Below are 17,222 nucleotides of genomic sequence, written 5' to 3'. Positions count from 1 at the left end.
TGGGAGGGTGGATGAATAAAGGGAGCAAATCAGGGTGACGCAGAAGGGAGTGGAAGAAGTTGGGCCAGGGCTCCGTCACAGGACTGGGCTGTGACCTAGCAGGCCCTCCAGAGACCAAACCTCCCCTAAGGCAGGCCCCAGTGGACTCAGGTGACAGCCAGCCTATCTACTGGGCCTGTGATGGTTGGCCAGCTTGCCCCACAGCCAGAATCCAAGTGGTTTTGTCCAAGAGTATGGACAGGTTCCCCGCCCATCCTGGGTTGGAGGAATTTTTCCAATAATAATAATGATGGTATTTGTTAAGTACTTACTATGTGCCAAGCACTGTACTAAACACTGGGTGGAAACAAGCAAATTGGGTTGGACACAGTCCAATAGATCCAAGTCACTGTTTCTACAGTGTTGTGCCTCCTGTCACCAAGCTCAGCAGTGGCTTTAAGGCTTTCATTCAGTTTTCTTCCCCCTCCTCTGTCATCACACCTCAGCCCAAACACTTTGCTCTTCTGAAGCCAACCTACTCTCTATGCCTCTTTCTCAGCTCTCTCTCACCACTGACGACCTGCTCATTTGACCTTCCTGCCTGGAACGCCCCTCCCTCTTCACATCCAGCAGACCACTACTCTCCACATCTTCAGAGTCCTTTTAAAATCACATCTCCTCCTGGAGATCTTTTCAGAATAACCATTCACCTCCCTGTTTCAGCCCTACTGCCACTTCAGCACTTCTACATTACCTAAGGAACTTGGAATACACATCCCTCCTCCACCCCCATAGCACTTATGTACTTATTTTAAAACTCTGTTGCTTCTTCCTAACTAAAATTTATTTTAGTGTCTGTCTTCCCTGCTAGACCCTAAGCTCCTTGAGATCCTGCCTACTAACCCTACTGTACTCTTCCAAATGCTTAGTATAGTGTTATACATAGAAAGGGTGTTCAGCAAAAACTCTTGATTCCATGATTGAGCCTTTGCTCCTTTTCCTGAGCCAGTGAAAAAATAATCTCTCTCTCTCTCTCTCTCTCTCTCTCTCTCTCTCTCTCTCTCTCTCACACACACACACACACACACACACACACACCCCACACACACACACACCCCTCTGCCATTGGACACCTCCTCCCACTGCCTTCATCCAGACCTTTGGCTTTCTGAGCTTCATTTGCTTGATCTCAATCATTTTCTGCCCTCCTCCCACTGCAGAATTTTGGTTGTAATTGCCAGAGTGTCCAGTCCAGCTCAGTAGAGACCCTTCCCATTTGCTGTTCTGGAGGCTCGGTCTGCCTGGAGTGGGGGAAGGGGCAGACAGTAAGCACTCAATAAATATCATTGATTGACTGATTGATTGAGAGCAGGGTTAAGTCAAGCCAGAAGTCCAAGATGTACCAAAAACAGATGGGACGGTTGGTGAGGGGAAAGGGAACTGGAGGTGTCAAAGGTTTGGCAAGGACCTTGCATAACAAACATAACCCCTTGGCCCATCCCAGGTCCCTGGCTGGTCTGTGGGTGCGGGTGGTGGGCAAGGGGAATGGAAATGATGGGGAAATGGCCCAACGGTTTCCCAGGGGTCTCTTGCTGGGTCTGATTATTGGAGCAAGGAGGGCTGAGACCTGGAACCACCCCACGATGGAACAGAACTCCAGGGTTTGCCTGAGAAGCTGCAGGGAAGAAGTGTGTCTGAGACTGGAGACCTGGAAGTAAGTAGGTCCTCCAGGGATCATCCTATCCATTCCTCTGCCTTTGGGCAGGCTGGCTTCTCCCCAATTCACACAGCTGGGATTTCGCCTGGGCTGAGAGACTGCAAGCATCTCACATTCATTCAATTCATTCAATCGTTTTTATTGAGCACTTACTATGTGCAGAGCACTGTACTAAGCGCTTGGGAAGTACAAGTTGGCAACGTATAGAGACGGTCCTTACCCAACAGAGGGCTCACAGTCTAGAAGACTTTCCTTTCCTGGCACAAGTTCTTCCTTTTGACTGCCCTGAGTCCCTCTCGCTGCAGGTTCAGCTCATGCCTCCTGAGGGACTGACCTGGAAAATATTAACCTTCTCTCCGCCTGTCCCTAGTCAGGCCCTAGTAGGCCTTCTCTTCCTCCTCCTGAGACTGGGTCAGCTGCTCCTCCCAGCCTTGTGTTCTGGGGGACTTTGCTGCCTCAGTTTCTGCATCACAATGGTAGCTCTAAACCGGGGTTACCTAGGAAAAAGCAAAGACAGCAAGCAGTGAGTGTGGAGGCCAGCCCAGCACTTGACTGTGATAGCAGAACAAACAGGAGAACAAAGGCCACAGCTGACGCAGACCGACTGAGCTGATACAGACGATCCACAGAGACAAGGGGAGAAGTGTCGGGACATTGGAAAAAGCGTCAGAGGGTGGGGACATAGGGAGAAGTGTCAGAGCACGGAGACCCAGATGAAAGGTGAAGCAGTAGAACAATGGGTGAAGGGAGAAGCATCAGATAACAGCATCAGGGCACAGAGACATGGGGAGAAGTGTTGGGGTACTGGGAAAAGCGTCAGAGGGTGGGCGCCTAGGGAGAAATGTCAAAGCATGGAGACATGGATGAAGGGAGAAGCGTCAGAGCAACAGTTGAAGGAAGAAGCACCAGAGCATGGAGACATGGAGAGATGTGTCAGAGCACCATAGGATCAATTCCCCCCACCTCCTCCAAGGAGCCTGGGAAAGGACGTCTGTGCCAGGGCAAGGGAGGGAAGACCCATCCCAGCCTCAATAATAATAATTATAAAGCATTTATTATGTGCCAGGCACTGTCCTAAGTGCTGAGGAGGACAAACAAATTGGGTTGGACACAGTTTCTGTTCCATGCGAGGCTCACAGTCTCAATCCACATTTTACAGATGAGGTAAATGAGGACAACAGAAATGAAGTGACTTGTCCAAGGTCATGCAGCAGTCAAGTGGCAGAGCCGGGGTTAGAACACATGAGTTCCAACCCTGTTCCCTCTTCTAGACTGTGAGCCCACTGTTGGGAAGGGACCGTCTCTATATGTTGCCAACTTGTACTTCCCAAGCGCTTAGTACAGTGCTCTGCACACAGTAAGCGCTCAATAAATACGATTGATTGATTGATTGATGAGTTTCTGACTCCCAGGCCTGTCCTCTATCCACTATACCATGCTCAATCCCACTCAGCTACCCCTGTTGCCCCTGGCCCATGCATCTGGACCCTCCATCTCACTACTGCATCCCATCCTCACCCTCTTCAATACCTGGCCACTGACCCTTTCCCTCATGATGTTTCTCACCCTACCCCTAGAACTCCTGTGTTCATGGTATTTGTTAAGCACTTACTATGCGCCAGACACTGTACTGTCTGCTAGAGAAGCAGCATTGCTCAATGGAAAGGGCACGGGCTTGGGAGTCAGAGGTCATGGGTTCTAAACCCTGATCCACCAACTGTCAGCTGTGTGACCTTGGGCAAGTCACTTCACTTCTCTGGCCCTCAGTTCCCTCATCTGTAAAATGCGATGAAGACTGTGAACCCCCCGTGGGACAACCTGATCACCTTATATCCTCCCCAGCACTTAGAACAGTGCTTTGCACATAGTAAGCGCTTAACAAATGCCATTATTACTATTATTATTATTATTATTATTATTACTAAGTGTTGGGGTAGATACAAGTTAATCAGGTTGGACATGGTTCCTGTCCCACATAGAACTCACATGAGAAGCAGCATGGCTTAGTGGAAAGAATCCGGGCTTGGGAGTCAGAGGTTGTGGGTTCTAATCCTGGCTCTGCCACTTATCAGCTGTGTGACTTTGGTCAAGTCACTTGACTTCTCTGTGCCTCAATTATCTCATCTGTAAAATGGGGATTAAGACTGTAAGCCCCATGTGGGACAACCTGATTACCTTGTATCTACCCCAACGCTTAGAACAGTGCTTGGCACGTAGTATGTGCTTAACAAATACCATCATTATTATTATTATTAACTCACAGTCTTAACCTCATTTTGCAGATGAGAGAACTGAAGCACAGAGAATTGAAGTGACTTGCCCAATCAATCAATCAATCAATCGTATTTATTGAACACTTACAGTGTGCAGAGCACTGTACTAAGCACTTGGGAAGTACAAGTTGGCAACGTATAGAGACGGTCCCTACCCAACAGTGGGCTTACAGTCTAGAAGGGGGAGACAGAGAACAAAACAAAACATATTAACAAAATAAAATAAATAGAATAGGTATGTGCAAGTAAAATAAATAAATAAATAGAGTAATAAATACGTACAAACATATATACATATATACAGGTGCTGTGGGGAAGGGAAGGAGGTAAGGCGAGGGGGTGGAGAGGGGGAGGAGGGGGAGAGGAAGGAGGGGGCTCAGTCTGGGAAGGCCTCCTGGAGGAGGCCCAAGGCCGTACAGCAGACAAGTTTCATAGACAGGATTAGAACTCACCTCCTTCTGACTTCCAGGCCCATGCGCTAGCCAGTGCTTAGTATAGTGCCTGAAACATAGCTCTTAACGAATACCATAATTATTATTATTATTATCCACTAGATCATGCTGTTTCTGCTCCCCTCTGCTACTATCTGCTCCTATGAGGTTTCCGTTGCCCCTCCCCAACTCTGAGGGCCCCTGGTTCTCCCCACTGCACTTATGTTCATATGTGTATTTTTTTATTTATATGAATGTCTTTCTCTCACTCTAAACTGTAAGGTGGTTGTGGGCAGGGAACATATCTACTAACTCATTATAGTGTACTCTCCCAAGTGCTTAGTACAGTACCCTGCACACCGTAATAGCTCAATAAATATGATTGAATGATTGATTGATTGCAGCCCCTGCTGGCCCACAGCCCTCACCATCCTCACAGCCCCTCCACCCCCCGACCACAGCCACCCCAATCCCTGCAGTCCCCACAGACCCTGCAGACCCCACAACCTCCCAAAAGGGTCGAGCCAAAGGAAGCAGCACAGAGACCTCTGAAGGGGGTGGGGGCAGGGTGGAAGGTCACTGGGGGGGGGACACCACTGGGCCAGTGGGTACATGGTTGAGAGGGGTGTTGTCACAGCCAGGAGGGAGGGTGGTGGCAGGGAAGGACTGCACTGTGCTTCGTGATCAGGCCCAAATCCCCTGAGCTCCCCTTTCTCCAGCAGCACAGCCCCATCTTTGCGGCCAGAGCCGGCCACACTCAACAATCGGGGACCTAGTTGTCCTGGCTCCCAGCCCCATCACTAAACAGGCCCAGTCCCACTTGGGGCTGGAAGAGGAGGAGGAGGAGAAGGAGAAGAGGAAGAGGAAGAAGAGGAGGAGAAGGAGGAGGAGAAGGAAGGCCCCAGGTTGCTGGGGATAGGCCACTCCCCCTGCCAGCCTGACCAGTCTCACCCAGCCCCTCCCCCCTCAGACCCCTCCCTCCACAGGGCCCTATATCAGCAGCTTACAGTGGCTTTCCCAATCCAGGACCCACTGGATCTGGATCCACTGTCTGCTGGAGCCACAGGTCAGGATTGGGGGACAGTGAAGACTGGGGTGGGACAGGGGGCAGGTCTCAGAGGGGACGGGTGCTGGGATTGGGACTGGGGCAAAGAGGTCTTCTGGGTGGGGTGAGGAGGTCTTCTGGGGAGGGGAGGAGGCAAGAGCCTGGGCCAGGGGAGGGATCTGCAAAGGGCAGGGCCCTCTCAGCTCCATGAGGTATGGGGAAGGAGTAGAGAACTCACCTAGGAGTCCGGGGAAGCACATGGAAAGGGCACATCTTCATGCTCCCGGAGCCCTGATCCAGGGAAGGACTGACTTGGCCCTGAAGACCCCAAAACCTTCAGCCCAATGACCCAATGACCCAATGACCCAATGACCAGTAGGAAGAGGAGACATCACATTCTGCAGTCCCAACTGTTGGGTGATAATAATAGTAATAATAATAATGGCATTTATTAAGTGCTTACTATGTGCAAAGCACTGTTCTAAGCACTGGGGAGGATACAAGGTGATCAGGTTGTCCCACTAGGGACTCACAGTCTTCATTCCCATTTTATAGATGCGGCAACTGAGGCACAGAGAAGTTAAGTGACTTGCCCAAAGTCACACAGCTCACAATTGGCAGAGCTGGGATTTGAATCCATGACCTCTGACTCCAAAGCCCGGGCTCTTTTCCACTGAGCCATTCTGCTTCTCTAAGGTTTTTAGATTGAAATTAACCACCAGGGCCAGGAATGGGAGCTGGGGTGGGATCCCCTCTTAGCCCACCGACCTCTCCAGAAAGGACAAGATCACCACAACCTTCTTCCTTGTTCTGCCTGGACCCCTACCTAAATTGATCCCTTCAGATCCACCCTCAGCCCATGCCCAACCAGATTTATTTTTATCTACTCCAGAGCTTAGACCAGTGCTTGGCACATAGTAAGAGCTTATTATTACTATTAATAATAATAATAATAATAATAATAATAATAATAATAATAATAATAATAACAACCCTGGTCAAGGAAGGGTGTGGAGAGGGGATGGTTGAGGTGAGGGGAACAGTTTAAAGCATAACGAGGGTCAGTCCCAGCAGAGGCAGGTCTATGATGACCTCGAGTGGGTGGTGGGTGGATGGGGGTGGTAAAGCAGTCTATCATTAACATCTGAGTGCTTACTGTGTGCAGAGCACTTTCTAAGTGTATGGAAAACTACAGTACAATAAAGTTGGTGCAGCAGGGCATAGTGGATAGAACACAGGCCTGGGAGTCAGAAGGTTATGGTTTCTAATCCCAGCTTTGCCACTTGTCTGTTGTGTGACCTTGGGCAAGTCACTTTTTATTCTCTGGGCCTCAGTACCCTCATCTATAAAATGGGGTTTGAGACTGTGAGCCCCACATGGGATAGGGACTGTGTCCAACTCGATTAGTAAGCGCTCAATAAATACAATTGATGATGATGATGATTAGTGCCTGGCACATAGTAAGTGCTTTTAACAAATGCCTTATTATTATTATTATTATTATTATTATTATTATTATTATTATTATTATTATGTGAACCCTGCCCACAAGGAGCTTAGAAGCAAGAGGGGGAGACATTGAAATAAATTACAGATAAGGGAAATGGCAGGGTAAACATAAGTGGGGTTGAGGTTGGGGTGAATATCATGGATTTAAAGGGTACAGATCCAAGTGCACAGCCAATGCAGAAAGGAGAGGAAATAGGGGAAATGAGGACTTAATCAGGAAAGGACTCTTGGAGATGTGATTTGATTTTAGGGTGGCTTTGAAAGTGGAGAGAGTGGTGCTGTCATACATGAAGAGGAAGGGAGTTCCAGGCCAGAGGGAAGGGGTGGGCGAAGGGTCACCAGCAAGATAGAGAAGTTTGAGGTACAGTGAGTAGGTTAGTGTCAGACAAGAGAAGTGTGCCTGTTGAGTGTTAGTAGGGCATCACCAGGTAAAACAGAGGGGCAGATCAGATTGAGTGCCTTTAAGCTGATTGTAAGGAGGTTCTGTTTAATGTGGAGGTGGATGGACAACCACTGGAGGTTCTTGAGGGGTGGGGAGAGAAGGTCGAAACTGTTTTTTAGGAAAATGAACTGGACAGCAGAGTGAAAAATGGACTGGAGTAGGGACAGGAAGTAAGGAGGTGAGTGAGAAGGCTGATGCAGTAGTCAAGACGGTTCCTCTTCTCTCCAACAACCTCTCCATATGCCCCTCTCACACAGGAGTGATGCTGCCCCAGGTGCTGCCCCTGGCCTTGCTACTCCTGGCCACCTGCACTTTCGGTCAGTTTGCAGTCTTCTTACAGCGCCATGTTGACCAGCCCAAATCGCAGGTCCCGGGAGGGCCGACCCAATACTGTAACGTGCTGATGCAGCGCCGCGGACTAATCACGGGGAACCGCTGCAAACCCCTCAACACCTTCATCCATGAGGACCCAGGAGCTCTGGTCACCCTGTGCCGCACCCCAGCCAGGCGCTGCCGCAACCCACGGATGCGGAATTGTCACCGCAGCTCCCAGCCTCTGAAAGTCACCGACTGCAAGGCTGTCCCTGGTACCCGGCCCCCCAACTGCCGCTACCGCTCCATCTCCCGTTCCCGCAACATCGTTGTGGCCTGTGTGCAGCAGAGGCCCGTCCATTTTGATGGGTAGAGGAATCGCCTGCCCTCCACACATCAAGAACCCCCAGACCCTTTCCCTACTGGAGACCCTGGATCTTCCCTGACCCCCCCAACCCACACACCCAGGGGTCCCCCATTCCCCCTGAATTTCTGTGCAGCCCCTTCCATTATCCCCACTATTCCCTGTAAGTTTTGCTTTTGATGTAATAAATCTGTTTCCTGCCTGAGTGGCTTTGGGCTCTGAAGGTTCTCGGTTCCAAAGGCCCCTGGAGATGGAATGAGGGCAGTGATGCAGGGGGAGAGGGGAAGGGACACGGGCAAGACGGAGGTTAAGGGGTAGGGGAAAAAAGAGCGGAGGAGTTGGAGGGAGGGAAGGAGGAAGGGAGGGAAGGGGGAAGGGAGAGAAGGACAAAGGGAAGAGGGAAGGAAGGAGAGGATACAGTGCAGTCTGAGCTCCTGGGAGCTGAGGGGGGGAGGGGCCTTCTGCCCTTAGTCAGACCCCAGCTGGAGAGTGAGAAAATGGATGCAGAGGCTCTGAGATGTGCCATCAGCCTCAGGGAGCTGCAGAGAGATAGGAACAGGGAGGGATTGAGCCCGCCTCTGAGGCAGTGGCAGGCTAGTGGGGCAGGGAGGGGAGGATACTGTGTTGATAACCACCTGGGGAAAGCCCTCCCTCTTCTTCTGGGAAATGAGGAACCTGCCTCCCTGCCACCCTTTCCCCAGGGATCTAGCCCAGAAAAAACCACCTCTCCCCCAGGCCTCTACTGAGCTGGAGAGGAGACTGCAGTATGGGGGACTTGAAGGCAGAATTTATGAGCTTCCCCCTTCCTCAACCCTCCTGTGCCTGGGTTGGTTTCCCCGATCTAGACTCTGTTCTCCCCCTCCTAGGACTGCACCTCTTCCCCCAGTCACAGGGACCAGGCTGAGCCAAAGGCTATGTGTTTTGGCCAGAAGGCCCATAGCAAAGCCAACCCAGCCCGGGTGTCTTTGTTCCCCCTCCTTCCCACATCCACACCTGCTTCTCCTGGATATAAATGCCCTCCCTGCTCTCCACCCTGCCCCCCTCAAAATCTCTCCCTATCAACCAATCAATCTATCAATCAACTAATCATATCAGCCAGCACTGGGGAGAACCCCGACAGGCAACCAGCCTTCTGGAAACTAATCCACACATCAGGGTGAGGGTGGCACTCAGAAACCCTAGCCGGACACCTTGCTAAGCTGGGAGGTGAACAACTGCAATGGAGGGGGTTAGGAGGCAGTGATCAGGAATAATGAGGGTATTTGTTAACCTCTGACATGTGCCAAGCACTGTTCTAAGCCCTGGGGAAGATTCAAGGTTATCGGGTTGTCCCACGTGGTGGTGGAGAGTGGAGGGGAAGGGAGAAGAGGCATAGAGGGGACGGAAGGGCCAGTGGATTGGAGCTTGAAGTCACTGAATAGTGGGAGCAGGGGCAGTTGTATGGAGGGTTCCGGGGTGGGGGGGGGGGGGGGCGGTGGCCTCTGGTGACTGTCTCATGCTGGTCTTGAGGGCCTAAAGCAAAAGGGAGACACACAAGGGAAGGGCCACATTGATCTCTAAATGCAAGAGAGATTCCTCAGCAGGGGGTGGGAGGCAAGAGGACCAGTGACGGTGGGAAGCCTTTCACCCACTCCTTCTTCAGGGTCCCTGAGCTGAGCCAGGCTATGATGGCCCTCAAGAGCCCCCGCCTGCAGCTGCTGCCTCTGTGGCTATTCCTGCTTGTGGCCTCCTGTAGGGAGACTCCAACCACCAAGTTCCTGTGGCAGCACGTAGACCTGCCAGCCCCGGCCTCGGCCAGGGGTGACCAGTCAGAGTTACTGCAACCAGCTGATGTGTTCCCGCAGAATGACCAACGAGACTAGTCTGTGAGCTCCCGCAGAATGACCAACGAGACTAGTCTTTGAGCTCCCCTGTGGACAGGGAATGTGTCTGTTTGTCATTGTATTGTACTCTCCCAAGCACTTAGTACAGTGCTTTACACAGTAAGCACTCAATAAATATGATTGAATGAATGAATGAGTGAATGAATGAATGAGCACTACAGGCCACTCAACACATCCATGCAGGTGCAGAGCAAGGTGGAGGTGGCGTGCCGGGACACCCGGCTCACCTACAGGAATGGGTGGGACGACTGCCATCGGAGAGCCAGGACCCTGCTCCAGACCATGAGCGAGTTCGTGCACAACTCTATCCTCTACCCCTCTACCCCAACTGCCACAACCATGGCACCCACCACATTTGGCACATCGTTGTGGCCTGTGAGGGGAAGCCCTTTGACCCTCCAGTGGCCTCAACTTTGTGGCCCCAAGTCTGCTGTGCTTCCCCCCACCACAGGCCGGAGATGGGATCCCCATGGGGCCAGGGGATGTTTGGCCAGTGAGGCTGCAAGCAGCCATTGCTCTGCCTCATCTTTTGGGAAGGAGAAGTCTTCGTTAGAGATGCAGGGACACCTTACCACCTTACCCAATTGGAAAGAACAGGCAGACCCTCTCCTCCAGCACTTGTTCCCTGTCCTGTAGGGGCCCCCTCAGACGTATTGTAGGCCACTCAGCCTGATAGGTGTATTTGGGGGAAGCAGAAGGGTGTCCAGAAAATACCACCAGCCTCCCTGTCTCCCAAGCCTGTAACCTTGGCATTAGCCTTGACTCATCTTTCTTATTCAATCTACATATTCAGTTTGTCACCAAATCCTATCAGTTCTATCTTCACATAATCACCAGGATTCCCCCTTTCCTCTCCACCCAAAAAGCTACCTCTGATAAAGGGTGCTCTGTGATGACCACTAGCAATTCTCAGCGGTGCCTGAGGTCAGCGTGGGGAGCTGACCTGGGGCTCCCAAGGAAGTGGGGAACGTCCGGGGGTGGAGACAGGTGGGACCTGGCCATCCCTGGGACTGGTCACCTAAAATGGGAGTTTAGTGTTAGCCATAGGCTGGCCTGAATTAAAGGAAATTAGACAACTGGGACCATTTCAGCGGGCGGGGTCAAGCGGAATTCTCCTTCCCTCCATTCTTACCGGGATCCCTGCCCCCTCGAACACCAGAGCAGTCCAGACCCATGGTAAGCAGTGTGGCCTAGTGGATAGAGCATAGGCCTGGGGGTCAAGAGGACCTGTGTTCTAATTATGGCTCTGCCACTTGTCTGCTGTGTGACCTTGGACAAATAATTTACAGTTTCTGCACCTCAGTTCCCTCATCTGTAAAATGACGATTAAGACTGTGAGCTCCATGTCCAACATGGGCTGTGTTCAACCTGATTAGCTTGTATCTACCCAGTGCTTAGTATAGTGCCTGGCACATAGTAAATGTTTAACAAAAACCATAAATTTAAAAAAAATGTGGGATACATGACTTTTATTGCAGGAAAGAGGACAGGTCAGTGGCATATGCCCCTGATGAGTACTGGGCAGTGAGCCCACAGTCCAGCTTCCTGTGGAGTCAACTTCCAGGCCCCGAGTTTCCCTGGCCTGGCCCAGTGCTGACTCTGGAGCCTGGAAACCTCCCCCCTCGGCTGGGCCCTGGTGGGGCTTGGGGTAAGGGACTGGGGAGAAAGTCTGATGGACAGTTGGGTTTAAAACTCTTAGACTGCCATCTGGGACCCATCTCTACTGAGAGACAATGCTGACCCTGAAATCTGGGGGAATGGCTGGGTAATACGGGGAGAGGCTAGGGGGTGGGGACGGCAGACCTCATTGGTCTCCCTCTCCCTCCCAAGGAAGCAGGAACCGAAAAATCAGTGTGAGCACTGTCTCCACATCTGCAGGCCTGGGCCGGGCCGGTCAGCGGTCAAAGTGCACGGGCACCTTTGGGTCCCCCTCACAGGCAATGACCACACGGCGGGTGCTGACCTGGGCCCGATACCTACAGTTGCCTGGCCTGGAGCCCCCCGTCTCCTTGCAATCGGTGACCCGGACGACACCCTCATGGCAATTCATGCGGCCGTTCTTGCACGAGATGCTGTCTGTGCTACAGATGCTGTTGATGAGATAGATGGGTTCGTGGATGAAGGTGTTGAAGGCCTTGCAGCGCTGAGCGGTCATCTTCCTCGCCTGCATCATGCGGTTGCAGTAGACTGCGGCGTTGCTACCACTTTCACCCTGTGGGTCCACATGCTGGCGCAGGAACCGCTGGTACATGGCCTTCTGCCCTGCAACAGGCAGCAGGGCTTGTCCAAGCAGTGCCAGCAGTGCCAGGAGCAGCAGCGAGTAGGTCCCCTGCCAAAACATTGTGAGCACCCTAGGCAGAGTGAGGGAGAATGGGAGAGAGTGGGGCAGAGGTCAGAGGTTAAGAGGCAGTTCTCTTCTACTGCCAAGCAAAACCCACACTCATCCTCAACTCCCCTTGCAACAGGAATCCCCCTCCCCCTCCCCCAGACCCTGGGGATAAATGTCCAGATGTGTTGCCCCACAGGAGAGCTCTTTCTCTCTGTCTCTCTCTCCCTAAAGTGTTTCTTGATTATTCCAAATGCCTCCACTCTTCAACACAGCTTCCATTCTGCCTGCAAAACTCATTCATTCATTCATTCATTCAATCGTATTTATTGAGCACTTACTGTGTGCAGAGCATTGTACTAAGTGCTTGGGAAGTACAAGTTGGCAACATATAGAGACGGTCCCTACCCAACAACAGGCTCACAGTCTAGAAGGGGGAGACAGACAACAAAACAAAACATGTGGACAGGTGTCAACTCATCAGAATAAATAGAAGTAAAGCTAGAAGCACATCATTAACAAAATAAATAAAATAGTAAATATGTACAAGTAAAATAAATAGAGTAATAAATCTGTTACTAATCTAAAACATATATACAGGTGCTGTGGGAAGGGGAAGGAGGTAGGGTCGGGGGGATAGGGAGGAGGAGAGGAAAAAGGGGGCTCAGCCTGGGAAGGCCTCCTGGAGGAGGTGAGCTCTCAGTAGGGCTTTGAAGGGAAGAAGAGAGCTAGCTTGGTGGATGTGCAGAGGGAGGGCATTCCCGGCCAGGGGGAGGACGTGGGCCGGGGGTTGACGGCGGGACAGGCGAGAATGAGGCACAGTGAGGAGGTTAGCGGCAGAGGAGTGGAGGGTACGGGCTGGGCTGTAGAAGAAGAGAAGGGAGGTGAGGTAGGAGGGGGCGTGGTGATGGAGGGCCTTGAAGCTGAGAGTGAGGAGTTTTTGTGGACAGGTGTCACACAACTGTCACACAGGTGTCACACAACAGGTGTCACACAACTCCCCACTCCTCCAGCTAGAGTCCAGTGTGTTGGCTGAATACCTCAACTCCTCCACATAGTGCCCAGTCTGCCAGCTGACCACGCTCTCCTCCACCCAGTCTGTCTGCTGATCCCTCCACTCTTCTACCCAGTACCAAATCTGCTAGATAATGCCCCAACTCCTATAGCCAGTGCCCAATCTTCTAGCTGAAATGACCAATCAATTAATCAATCAATCAGTGGTATTTATTGAGTGCTTACTGTGTGCAGACCTTGTACTATGCACATTCATTCATTCATTCAATCATATTTATTGAGCACTTACTGTGTGCAATGCACTGTACTAAGCACTTGCGAAGTACAAGTTGGCAACATGGCAACATATAGAGACGGTCCCTACCCAACAACGGGCTCACAGTCTAGAAGGGGGAGACAGACAACAAAACGAAACATATTAACAAAATAAAATAAATAGAATAGTAAATATGCACATGAAAGAATACAATACAATGGAGTTAATAGCAATGATCCCTACTCGAGGAGCCCTACTTCCCCACCCAGAGATCCGTCTGCCAACTGAATCCCCTCACTCCTCCACGCAGCACCCAGTCCGACATCTGACCACCTTCTCTCCTCCCATTGCCCACCAGTCTGCCAGCTGACTCCTCCGCTCATCCACATAGGGTCCAGTCTGCTGGATGACACCCCCATTCCTACAACCAGTGCCCAATCTGCTAGCTGAAACAATCAATTAATCAATGGTACTTATTGAGTGCTTACTGTATGCTGACCACTGCATGAAGCATTTGAGAATACAATACAATTGAGTTGATAGCCAAGATTCCTGCCTTCAAGGAGCCCTGCTTCCCCACCTAAAGACCCTTCTGCCAGCTGAATCCCCGACTCAACCACCAGGACCCAGTCTGCCAGCCGAATCCCCTCACTCCTCCACCTAACACCCAGATTACCAGCCGAATCCCCTCACTCCTCCACCTTACATCCAGACTGCCAGCTGAATCCCCTTAATCCTCCACCCAGTTCTCAGTCTGCCAACTGAAACTCCCCTCTCCTCCATCCAGCACCCAGCTTGCTAGCTGACCCCTTCCATTCCTCCAGTGAGGCACACACATAACTGGTGCTCAACAAGTGTGGAGTCCAAGTTTAGTCACACTATCCCCTCTGAATCCCCCAATAGATGGGGGCTAGACCATAGCCCTTCCTGAGAAGAGGAGGAGAAGGTGATGAAGCTGGCTCAAGGTTTGGGTAGGAGGATGAGGATGAGAGATTTTGCTTCCCCTTTGCATCTGAACAGCTTGAGGGGAGGGGCAGTGGTGTAGGGGCTGCCCAGCTTGCGAGGGGAGAACAAGAAGACCTGAGACTGATTACCAAGCCAGAGCCAAGGTCATTGGATTTCACCAACTTTCCTAAAGCAAATAGCTCTTCTGGAAGAGTCTGTTATGCTGGAAGAGTGTTATCAATGATCTCTCCATCTCTCCTGGAGTTTCTCCCATGCTCTCCTGGCCCCTTCTGTCGGGACAAATCACAGATATCTTGTGCCCTGTGGCCCTGGGGGCTGGAAGTCGAAGAGAGGACACTGGCTACTTTTCCAGTCACTCTCCTGTTGGGACTTTGGCCTCTACACCAGCAGCTGGCCAGGGCATGGGGCAGAGCCCTTTCTTCAGGACCCTGTTGGGAGGTGATGTTCAGATCACCCTACCAACCCGGTCCTGGCACGGTCTGCTGCAGCTGCTCTAAACCCCTAAACCTCCCACTCTCACCACCACGACAGGTGGCCCCTACCCTGCTTGGCTGTGGGGGTGGGGGGAGGGCACCCGTCCCTCATGGGGAGGTCCCAGACTTGGCCCTGGGCCCAGACCAGTCCTGGTCTCTCTCTGCTGGGGCTTCTTACTCTTGGTTCCCTGGAGCTGTAGCCCTTTCTCTGTGCCCCCCTCCATCAGCCCATGGGGGATAAAAATTCTGTAGCAGGTTAAGGTCACCCTCCCCTTGCCCCCCATCCCTTCCATATGGGTCACTCCAGGTCAAACAGCTTCCTGGGGTTGGAAGGGCAGAAGCCCTGGGTTGGCAACAGAAGGAGGAAGCCAGGGCAGGGGGATCACCAGAGCTGGGGAGCCAGGGTTTGATCTTGCTAATGCTAGAGACTGTTTCTTTATTGAAAGAGCCCAAGTGCTGCATCCAGAAATGCCCTGCCCTTTCTCCCCTCGGAGGACACAAGGGTCCTCTTGAGGTGGACGGGAAACCCATTGACACAGTCGAGGACAATAAGCCTGGGGCTGTGGTGGGCTCAATATCAGCATGGGAACTTCTTTTGTCTGTGGACGCTGCAGGTGGCGGTCTGGAAGCAGGGCTCGCCCTGTATCAAGCCCCCGAAGAGAGGAATGCCTTCCGCCTTGCACGCAGCCTTGATGTTCAGGGTTCTGCTATGGATAAACATGTTCAACTCCTTGCACTGTCTGTGGCCCAGGAACTGAGCTACCTTCTTGTCAGAGAAGTTGTCATCTTGGCCCAACAGATTCCCAATGAAGTGATGGTTTAGGAAATTCCTGTACTGCAAGTCGTTCTGAGCCAGCACTGTCATGGACAGCCACAGCATCAGGCTTGGGGGAAGCAGCTGCAGCAGAGAGGGTGGAGGGTGGAAGACAGCTAGATCCCCCCAGGACCATCACTGTGGGCTCCATGGGAGTCATTCCAGCCCACTGGCATTCGTGGGGAGGAAGAGAGAGGGAGAGGCAGCGGAGGGTTGGGGGCTCAGTCCAACCAACCTGGAAGTCTCATTTTCTTGCTGAACCAGAGCGGGGGCCCCCAGTGCAAGCCCCTCACCCATGCCTTTGGCCCCAATCCCAGAGAGCCCCTCGTTCCTGGTCACCCCTTATTCCCACCCTCTCCCATCCTTCCCAAGCCCTCTTATATTAACTCCAAACCCTTCTCCCTCCCCCAACACCACACACACACTCACTGCCTCCTCCTGACCAGGAGGAGCAGGGCAGGGAGGTCTATTGCTTCAGATGCTGCCCCCTCCTAACCCTTGCCCCAGATCCGAAACAGCCCCTTCGGCCTAGTCGAGCAGCACCGCCCTCCACCAGCCAAGCAGCCTCCCCAGGCCTATAGAATTTTCCAGAGGAGTGGGAGGGGGTGAAACCCTGCCTAGCCGAGATCCCGGATCCTGCAGGCTGGATCTGTCTAATCTTTCCCTTGTGATCCTTGAGCCTAAGCCCAAAGCAGCTGTGAGGACAGGGTGTGGCAGTGGGAGACAGGTAGGAGAGACAGAAACAGAAACTCCAGCAGGCAGGCAGGAGAAAAGGACAGCAGGTCAGAGACAAACAGACAGGAGGGAGAGCGACAGAGAAACAGGCAGGAAAGAGACAGAGACAAGAAAGACAAGCAAGAGAGAGTCAGGCGGGTACACAGGAAATAGGGGCATAGAGACAGGCAGGCAGGCAGAAGAGAGACACAGAGACAAAGAAACAGGCAGAAGACAGAAATGGGCACAAGAGAGACACACAGGGAGGCAGGATAGAGACATGGAGAGAGGCAGGTGGGACAGAGAATACAGAGGAAGAGGCACGAAAGAGACAGAAAGGAGAGAGAGATGTAGAAACAATCTGGAAAGAGTCAGGAGGGGGACATTCAGGCAGGAGTGAGAGACAGAGAAGAGAGTGATAGGCAGGAGAGAGACAGAGACAAGCAGATGGGTGACAGGTAGGCAGGAGAGTCATAGAAACAGGCAGGCAGGCAGGCAGGCAGGCACGAGAGACAGAGACAGGCAGGAAAGACAGTAGAGAAAGAGAGCAGGGGGCGCATGGAGCCGGGGTGGGCTGTGGGGATGCCGAAGCCTTACAGAATCAGTCACTGTCCTTCTGGCTGGAGATGGATCACAATTTCCGGTGATGACCTGGGCGCCTCCTGGCTCTGGGGCCCTGGGCCTGGGCTTTAAAGGGTCCAGGG

The 17,222-nt window shown here is 52.2% G+C and overlaps 2 protein-coding genes across 2 annotated transcripts; one reads left to right on the top strand and one right to left on the bottom strand.

Annotated features, from left to right (window-relative positions):
• The first annotated feature begins 5,441 nt into the window (after positions 1-5,441).
• Positions 5,442-8,286, top strand: LOC119921122 (ribonuclease 4-like). Its single transcript, XM_038741482.1, has 2 exons — positions 5,442-5,466; positions 7,654-8,286. The coding sequence occupies exon 2, from the start codon at positions 7,659-7,661 to the stop codon at positions 8,079-8,081; it is 423 nt and encodes a 140-aa protein (XP_038597410.1). The 5' UTR covers positions 5,442-5,466; positions 7,654-7,658; the 3' UTR covers positions 8,082-8,286.
• Positions 8,287-11,396: 3,110 nt separating this feature from the next.
• On the bottom strand, positions 11,397-17,214 carry LOC119921161 (ribonuclease 4-like). Its single transcript, XM_038741541.1, has 2 exons — positions 17,116-17,214; positions 11,397-12,306 (listed from the first exon to the last, which is right to left on the bottom strand). Exon 2 carries the CDS (start codon positions 12,294-12,296, stop codon positions 11,850-11,852), a length of 447 nt encoding a protein of 148 aa, XP_038597469.1. The 5' UTR covers positions 12,297-12,306; positions 17,116-17,214; the 3' UTR covers positions 11,397-11,849.
• Positions 17,215-17,222: the final 8 nt, after the last annotated feature.

Source organism: Tachyglossus aculeatus, assembly GCF_015852505.1.
Source record: "Tachyglossus aculeatus isolate mTacAcu1 chromosome 12 unlocalized genomic scaffold, mTacAcu1.pri SUPER_6_unloc_1, whole genome shotgun sequence".
Classification (NCBI taxonomy): Eukaryota; Metazoa; Chordata; class Mammalia; order Monotremata; family Tachyglossidae; genus Tachyglossus; species Tachyglossus aculeatus.
Note: the sequence above shows the minus strand (reverse complement) of the source record. Positions and strands in the feature narration are given on the sequence as shown.

Excerpts from the sequence above, each read along its gene's own strand:
- LOC119921161 (XM_038741541.1), bottom strand. The coding sequence starts at position 12,296 with ATGTTTTGGCAGGGGACCTACTCGCTGCTGCTCCTGGCACTGCTGGCA.
- LOC119921122 (XM_038741482.1), top strand. The coding sequence starts at position 7,659 with ATGCTGCCCCAGGTGCTGCCCCTGGCCTTGCTACTCCTGGCCACCTGC.